At 36.5% G+C, this 9,446-nt stretch overlaps 1 protein-coding gene across 3 annotated transcripts in view; it reads left to right on the forward strand.

Annotated features, from left to right (window-relative positions):
* Window positions 1-4,826, forward strand: part of sp7 (Sp7 transcription factor) — a 51,331-nt gene extending 46,505 nt beyond the window's left edge. For 2 of the 3 annotated variants that reach the window (NM_212863.2, XM_073952781.1), the window contains exon 4: window positions 279-4,826. In NM_212863.2, coding sequence (NP_998028.1) covers window positions 279-783 — 505 coding nt within the window. In that variant the 3' untranslated portion in view covers window positions 784-4,826. The remainder of the gene's footprint in view (window positions 1-278) is intronic. The other variant, XR_012407277.1, reaches the window with a different exon arrangement.
* The last annotated feature ends 4,620 nt before the right edge of the window (window positions 4,827-9,446 follow it).

Consider the following 9,446-nt stretch of genomic DNA (forward strand, 5'->3'; position numbering starts at 1 on the left):
TTGAACATTATTAAACTTAATTTGTTGGTTTAAATTCAACACAAATCAATTGCTTGCAACAATTCTGCATGCAACACTATTTTCAGTGTATTATGCTTAAAAACTTGCTAGAAAATAGACAAGGAGGCTAATAATTCTGACATCAACTGTACATGTAAATGTTCATATGTTTAAAAACAAATCTAAATATTAATAACATTTAAGGATTCAAGCATTAGATGCATCATAACAGTCTTGTGAAAAGTGTGCATGTTTATTGAGTCATTATCTCTCTGCAGGTCTTCTTGCGATTGCCCGAATTGTCAGGAGCTGGAAAGGCTCGGAGCGTCAGCAGCATCGCTGCGGAAGAAACCTGTCCACAGCTGCCACATCCCCGGCTGCGGGAAGGTGTACGGTAAAGCCTCGCATCTGAAAGCCCACCTGCGCTGGCATACAGGTGAGCGGCCGTTCGTCTGCAACTGGCTGTTCTGCGGGAAACGCTTCACTCGCTCTGACGAACTGGAGCGCCACGTCCGCACACACACCCGGGAAAAGAAGTTCACGTGTCTGCTGTGCAATAAGCGCTTCACCCGCAGCGACCACCTCAGCAAACACCAGAAAACACACTCTGAAGCCAGCCTGCAGGGGAAAGAGGAGCCGGAGACCCGCGCCGAGGAGAGTTCTGCAGATAAAGTGGCTCCGGCGGGGTCTGAGATCGGCATCCAGGAGCCGGCGGTCGGAGGAGAGGAAAAGAGCAGCACAGGCAACGGTGTGGACAGCGGCAGTGGACTGCTGGAGATTTAACCTCTGTCCCCAGGACACACTGCTGCAGGATTGGTGCTAATCTGCATTCTAATGATGCAAACAAACAAAACAACTTTATTTTTATTTTTTTATTGCTACATGTACGTAGTTGAGTAGTGCTTCAAACACTCTAATAAAAGCGCCAGCCAAATGTTGGGTCACATGTGGACAAACCTAAGCATTGGGTTAAAATGTGTCATTTAAATTTAATTGAACAAATTTAAACAGCATTGGTTTTGAACAAATGATCATTTTTAGTGTGATTTCTAAAATAATTATGGGTCATTTCAACCAAATTTAGTCCAATATGCATAGAACTAACTGCAGGCGTCATTTATTCAGTGTAATTCAGAGGCATAACTATAAATCATCTTTGCATTTGTCCATATTTTATTTCATGAGACACTTTCTGTGTTATAATAACCCAAAGTTGGGTCATTTTTATTATTTAAATGGGTTTATCCATATTTGACCCAATATTGGGTTACAACAACACTCTAAAAATGCTGCATTGTTCAAAACCATATCAGGTCAAATATGGACAAACACAACAGTTGGGTTTGCCCATATTTGACCCAAACTTGCATAAAAAACAGCATTTTTAACACCTAACATTTTAGAGTGTTGTTGTAACCCAATATTGGGTCAAATATGGACAAACCCAACCATTGGGTTAAAATGTGTCCTTTAAATTTAATTGGAAAAATTAAACCAGCACTGGTTTAAAACAAATGATCATTTTTAGTGTGATTTCTAAAAGAATTATGGGTCATTTCAACCAAATTTAGTCAAATATGCACAGAACTAACTGCTGGCATCATTTATTCAGTTCACTTTAGAGGCATAACTATAAATCAACTTTGCGTTTGTCCATATTTTACCCATTTCATGAAACACTTGCTGTGTTGTTAAAACCCAAAGTTGGGTCATTTTTATTATTTAAATGGGTTTGCCCATATTTGACCCGAGCCAGCTTTTTAAAGACTGTACATGTACATATGCTGGGTCATGATAGCCCAGACTCTTTTTTTAGAGTGAATACAAAGTTTTTCTCAAAACTGCTCTCTAAAAAATGTTGGGCTGTTTTACTCAATGTTGGGTCAAAAATGGCCAAACTCAACTATTGGGTTCATTCTTTTTAATTACGCTTTGTAACCCAAAAGTCTGGTTTGCCCATATTTGACTCAAGTTTGGGTTACAACAACACTAAAAATGCGACATTATTCAAAACTATATCAGGTCAAATATGAGCAAACACAACAGTTGGGTTTGCCCATATTTGACCCAAACAATCATTATAAAAACTCAGCATTTTTGACACCTAACATTTTAGAGTGTTGTTGTAACCCAATATTGGGTCAAATATGGACAAACCCAACCATTGGGTTAAAAAGTGTCATTTAAACTTAATTGAAAATATAAAACCAGCACTGGTTTAAAACAAATAATCATTTTTAGTGTGATTTCTAAAATAATTATGGGTCATTTCAAACAAATTTTGTGTCAAATATGCACAGAACTAACTGCTGGCGTCATTTATTCAGTTCACTTCATAGGCATAAGTATAAATCAACTTTGCATTTGTCCATATTTTATTTTATGAAACACTTGCTGTGTTGTTATAACCCAAAGTTGGGTCATTTTTATTATTTAAATGGGTTTATCCATATTTGACCCAATATTGGGTTACAACAGCACTCTAAAAATGCAACATTATTCAAAGCCACATCAGGTCAAATATGGACAAACACAACAGTTGGGTTTGCCGATATTTGACCCAAACTTGCATAATAAAACCCCAGCATTTTTAACACCTAACATTTTAGAGTGTTGTTTTAACACAATATTGGGTCACATATGGATAAACCCAACCATTTGGTTAAAATGTGTCATTTAAATTTAATTGGACAAATTAAACCAGCACTGGTTTAAAACAAATAATAATTTTTAGTGTGATTTCTAAAAGAATTATGGGTCATTTCAAACAAATTTAGTCAAATATGCACAGAACTAACTGCTGGCATCATTTATTCAGTTCAATTCATAGGCATAACTATAAATCAACTTTGCGTTTGTCCATATTTCACCCATTTCATGAAACACTTGCCGTGTTGTTAAAACCCAAAGTTGGGTCATTTTTATTATTTAAATGGGTTTGCCCATATTTGACCCGAGCCAGCTTTATAAAGACTGTACATGTACATATGCTGGCTCTGCTCTCTAAAAATGTTTGGTTGTTTTCCTCAATGTTGGTTCAAATATGGCCTAACACAACTATCGGCTTCATTCTTTAAACTATGCTTTGTAACCCGAAAGTCTGGTTTGCCCATAATTTACGCAAGTTTGGGTTACAACAACACTCTAAAAATGCTACATTATTCAAAACCATATCGGGTCAAATATGGACAAACACAACAGTCTGAACAACCCATATATAACCTAGAATTTTTAAAGTGTTATTAAACCCAATATTGGGTCAAATATGGACAAACCCAACCATTAGGTTAAAAAGCGTCTTTTAAATTAAATTTTTTTTTTAAATTAAACCAATATTGGTTTAAAACAAACAATAATTTTTTGTGTACTTTCTGAAAAACTATTGGTGATTTGAACCAAATTTTGGGTCAAATAGGGACAGAACCAACTGCTAGGTTTGTCCAATTTGGGTTGAAACAATGCAGCATTTATTAGAGTGAACAGCCTTAAAAATGTTGGGTTGTTGTAACCCAAAGCTAGGTCATATATGGACAAACCCAACCCCTGGGTTAATTTGTAAAATTCCTTTTTAACCTTAAAGTTAGGTTATGATTTGGTGTAGATTGTCAAATATGGACAAACCCAACCATTGGGTTGAAAAGTGTTATTTAATTAAAAAAAATATTAGGTTTGAGCCAGTGTTGGATTAAAACAGCCATTATTTTTACCATTGTGGTCAATCATTACACTTTTTAACCCAATAATTGGGTTTGTACATATTTGATCCGATTTGATTTGGAACAACCCAGCTATTTTAGATGGTAGAGAGCAGTTTTGAGACCTTCAGGTTTTGAGAGAAAAACTTTGCACTCACTCTTCAAAAATAGACTAGGCTGTTTTAACCCATCATTGTGTCACATTTGGACGAACATAATGTTTGGTTCATTTTTTCAATTTAATTTAATTATGCTTTTTAGGCCAATGGTTGTGTTTGTCCATATTTAACGCAATTTGGATTTAAGTAAAAACCCAACTTTTGGGTTAAAAAGTCATTTTTAAAAATAACCCAATGGTTGGGTTAGTCTATGTTTGACCTAACATTGGGTGGAACAACCAAGCATTTTAAAAGCAGTACATCACAAATTCATTTTGTAGACTTTTGGGTTTTGAGAGAAAAACTTTGTATGCAATAAAATAATGTTGGGTCACATTTGAACAAACCCAATGTAGGGTTAATTTTTTCCAATTTAATTGAAATGACTCTGTTTAACCCAGTGGTTGGGTTTGTCCATATTTGACCCAATCATCAACCTTTATTTTGGAGTGTTTTCAGTACACAAGAACTTCAGGCTTCAGTTAGTCTGGAGTTTCCTTCATTATGGGGAGTATTGTTGAAGATGTTTAATATGAATATTGAATTCTCTGTATCTGTTTTATTGTTATCTTTGACGACCTTTAGAGGCGGCTGTTTTAGATGCCCGATGTGTGTCTTTATTCTGTCAGAGAGTCTGACGTTTGGGCTTCCAATACATGCACACGTTGTGTTTTTTTGATTTAATTCAAATGTATTTCTTTTATTTTTTTAAGCCTGTGTTTAGAAAACTTTCTTTGATAGATTCGATCAGGACGTAATCTTCAATCTGGTGTACAGTGAACCATATATGCTTTAATTTCATTTTTGGTCCTGCCGCTTGACTTTGTTTTATTTAATTTCCTATTTACATCAAATCTAATTTATGTCTTAAATTATGAGCAGTTTGGAGACAGTTTTGTGTTTCACTGGTTTTGCTGAATGGAGGTAGACCATGAAGCGAGTCATTTATAAATAAATTAAGTCTTCTCATTCATCTGGTTGGTTTATTATTTGGACTGTTTTTGAAATTAAGCAGTTTTGGTTTTCTAAATATGATCTACATTTTAAGTAAACTTGTGTGAAAATCTTAAACGGAGACAAAAAGTTCTACGAGACACAATAATAGTCAAATGAACATCATATAATTTAGTTTCATTTATGCCATCATTATACTGTCAATCTTTTAAAAGCTAAAAAATATAAAAAAACAAATTCAGTCATTCATTTTCTTTTCAGCTTAGTCCCTTTAATAATCTGGGTTCGCCACAGCGGAATGAACCGCCAACTTAACCAGGACATGTTTTACACAGTGGAAGCCCTTCCAGTCGCAACCCATCCATGGGAAACATCCATACACATTCATACACACACACACACACACACATTATGGACAGTTCACCTATAGTGCATGTCTTTAGACTGTGGGGGAAACCGGAGCACCCAGAGGAAACCCACGCGAACGTAGGGAGAACATGCAAACTCCACACAGAAACGCCAACTGACCCAGCCGAAAATATATATAAAAAAAAATATATATATATATATATATATATATATATATATATATATATATATATAGTCAAATGTTTAAACACATCCCATAACGTGCAGCAGTGTAGTGAATATGTCAGTGTGGCAGAAGCATATTGAATCCAGAAACGCTGCATGTGGGATGTCATAAATCAAATGTATGAATGCTCAGAATAAGCTGACCACAAAGTGTGAGTAAAAGCTTTTTTTCCTCCGACAATGAAGTGTCGCTGCTTTGAATGTTTGGTCTCTGAGTAATGTTTGCAGCAGGGCTGAGCAAAAAAAGAACAAAAACTCATACCGCCATAAAGATTCAGTGTTGATCATAAATGAGTTGAGCCCTCACAGATCTCTCTTTTACATCAATATTTCCTACAGGAGGATTTACAGTCATACATTTGTGTATATACATTAGATAAGTCAGTGCCAAAGACAAAATGATGAACTAATCTAACAAAAACCCTGAAGACCACAGTACAGAAATTACTGCAGCCAAATAAATATGTTGGGGGAAATATTAAAGGGTGTATTGCGTCTCCAGAATGTGTCTGTAAAGTTTCAGCTCAAAACACCCATCAGATTTTTTTATTTTACCTATTATAAGTTTCTCTTTTGTACAACTGAGCACCAGGGGGCGTTTTTTGTGAACTGCGCCTTCAGGCCTAGTCCTCCTCGCCCACTGTTTCTACGTGCCTTTCGGCTTGCCTCAGTCTCCTTCCTCTACTGCGTCAGACAACAGACAGACTTAAAGGAAGAAGATCTCACGTAGCGTTTGTCAGAAATACTACAGTAAGAGCTTTACCAACGAGTATTTGATGCATTTGTTAGGGAGTTGCAATGACATGATGTCGTTACAAACCTCACGCGTACACACACAAATACCAACGAAAATTTCACGGCAATTCGTAACTTTTTGATTTAGTGGCTAATTCGTATGAATTTGTATGATCTAATTCGTGCAATTTAGTACGATTTGCTCATCACCTAATGACGGTTAGGGTTAGTGGTGGGGTTGAGTGCCACGCATCCTTTGTAAAATCGTAAATTTACATACGAATGAACTCGTATGAATTTGTACAAATTAGCCACTAAACTAACAAAACCTAAAATGCTTACGTTTCCTCAAATACACACACACACACACACACACATTGGCTGTTTCTCAATTCCAAGAACGCAGAGAACGGACTTGCGTTCTTGGTCTTGCCAGGTGTCCTCGAAAAAACGAACTCAGGAGACCGCCAGGGCAGAGAACGTGTCCTGTGAGAAATGAAATGGTGCGTTCTCTCTGATGGTCACGTGACCTTCATGCATTTTAAATTAAATATTATTTAAACATTACAGCCTTCATACAACAATTTATTGTTTTTCCCCTTTTCAAAGTATATACTCTTCATAAAAACATGATAAATACACTCTGCACAATACAAGTAAAACAGGTTTTAATATGAATTTCAGCAAACAAACATAATTTGTTTAATGTGTTTATTCCTTTATTACAGGGCCGGCCCGTGGCATAGGCAGTATAGGCAAATGCTAAGGGCGCTGTAAATCCAGGGGGCGCCATAAATGAGCGTGGATAAGATGGTTTTGTTTTTGATATTTCTGACGCATTTAGTGATAAACGGCAATAACTATATTACTTACCCTAAAAAGATCTAAAGCGTGTTTCCTACAAAAAGACAAAGCTGGTTATGATTCACAGCTGTCTTTTTCTTTTTTTTTCGCTCGACATTACGAGCACTGCTCCGTTTAAGCCCTCGCAATATGAGCTCTAAGTAAGGGACCGTCGGAAAAGTGCTTATTTTTTCCGTTTTTTTTTTTTTTTTTTTTTGCTCCATCCTGCGTGTTTTATTTTAAACACGACTAATTTTCTCTTAAATGAGCACAAACAGTTACTAAAGTAGTCGAATGCTTCATTATAGATCTGTGCATTCTTACATGAACACCTCTGTTATCAAACAAAACACAATGAGAGATTCATTTGCTGCTCTTCACTAAATAACTACAGTAACTTTAATCAATATGCAAATACAATCAAACGTGAAGTAGATTTTATAGCTTTATTTAATTTCTGGATAGGCCGTTGATTTTAATAGGCTAAACCTTTTATTTTATTGTCAATATCTTCTATTGTTTGCTATGTATTCTATCATTTGAAGCTATTTGTTGTCCCATATTTTTTAACATCCCAACGTTGACAGATATGACATAACATTGCTAATCAATAAATAGCTATAGTGCTCTCTGTTAGGTTTAACGTCAGCTAATGTTATGGAAGGGCATAGATGTTATGGAAAATAGTAATATTAATGTAACTACCCCCATCATTCCTTCCTCAAGCAAATGTGTAAATATTAGATCTATTCAACAATAACGTCAATTGCATTAGCATATGTATCTGACGTTTTCCCAGCTTGTAGTCGGTCAAAAAGCTTGCAATGTGACGGGGCTCCACCTGAAATCTTGCCTAGGGTTAGGCCCGGGCCTGCTTTATTAAGATGTCCATAGTAATGTTTATATTCACTGTTTCATTTAGGGAAACTCCTGAGGTAAATAAGTTATGAACTTTTTAATAAATCTAGATAAAATGCTGCACTTTCCATCTCCAACCGCAATGACTTCTGGGACTTCTAGAGTGAGATCGGTGCTCAAGTCTGCATCGTTGCATCCTCGATATCAAGATTACATCCGGGAAGGTTCACGCGTCCTCTGTTCTTGCGCTCTTGAGTACTGGAACTGAACTTTGGCAGCTGATGAAGACGTCACACGAGAACACGAAGACGCAAGACCGCTGAAGATTGAGAAACAGCCACAGACATCACTCGAGTTTAGCTTTGCACTTATTTTGCACAGTAAATGTGACAGGATACAGGCTAATCTCCACTGCTGTGTCGATATTTGTTATGTAAATGTACAAAATAAACCTGACCTAAAGTCCACAAACCAGGGTTTAAGCGTCTTCATTTATATTTGTTCTGACACGCGGCTGTGCTGATAAAGTAAATCTAAAGTAAATCGCTGTACTTCATTACACACATGCTCTGATTTAAAACATTTTAAACTTGTAAAACTCACTCCTGATCACATTTAATGAAGATTAATAATCACAGAGAGCTGAACAGATCTTTTATTCCCAGTTGCTTTGCTTGTCTTGTTGATATGATATGCGTTACTATGGAGACATGTTAATACGCAGCTGTCAATCAATTCGGTGGGCGGGGGGACTGCACTCCTACGCCAAGTTGCAGTCGGTCTGAAAACCGCTCCAATTGGTCCACCGTTTTTATGTTGGTAAATTAAAAAAGGACTGGGTGTGTTTATATCAGCCCAATATGACGGTCTATACACTATACCTACACATATGTCTATCCAAACAGCTTGAAAAGTAGATTTTTCACCATAGGTGCTCTTAAAATAAAAGTTTAGAAGAGGAAAAATCAAGAGAAACATAAAAAAATATAAAAATTTGATGCATTTTACACTGAAATTCCTGAAGATGTTTGGTGAGCAAACTCTTATTTTAATGGTTAAACTGTTAAATAAAACCTGTTTGATTGCATCAAAGGTTATTATCCTCATTCACTGAGAAATGGATAAACATATAGATTTTCAAAAGGGGGTGTGGTCATTTAAGCTGAACACTGTATGATATAGTAAATTCAATATTAATGTTTTATATATAAAGAGTTCGGTGGCTCAGTGGTTAGCACGATCACCTCACAGCAGGAAGGTCTCTAGTTTAAGTCCTGGCTGGGTCAATTGGCGTTTCTGTGTGGAGTTTGCATGTTCTCCCCGAGTTTCCTCTGAGTGCTCCCCACAGTCCAATCACATGCGCTATATGGGAATTGATGAACTAAATTGGCTGTAGTGTACGAGTGTGTGTGTGGATTTGTGTGTATGGGTGTTTCCCAGTACTGGAAGGGCATCCACTGTGTAAAACATCTGTTGAAATAGTTGGCGGTTCATTCCACTTGGCCAACCCTGAGGAATAAAGGGACTAAGCTGAAGGAATACAGGTGAATGAATATAACGACTTGATTATTAGAAATGCTCTTTGTTTTGCAGTTATACTCTTCAGTAC

This window comes from Danio rerio, chromosome 6, assembly GCF_049306965.1.
Source record: "Danio rerio strain Tuebingen ecotype United States chromosome 6, GRCz12tu, whole genome shotgun sequence".
Lineage (NCBI taxonomy): Eukaryota > Metazoa > Chordata > Actinopteri > Cypriniformes > Danionidae > Danio > Danio rerio.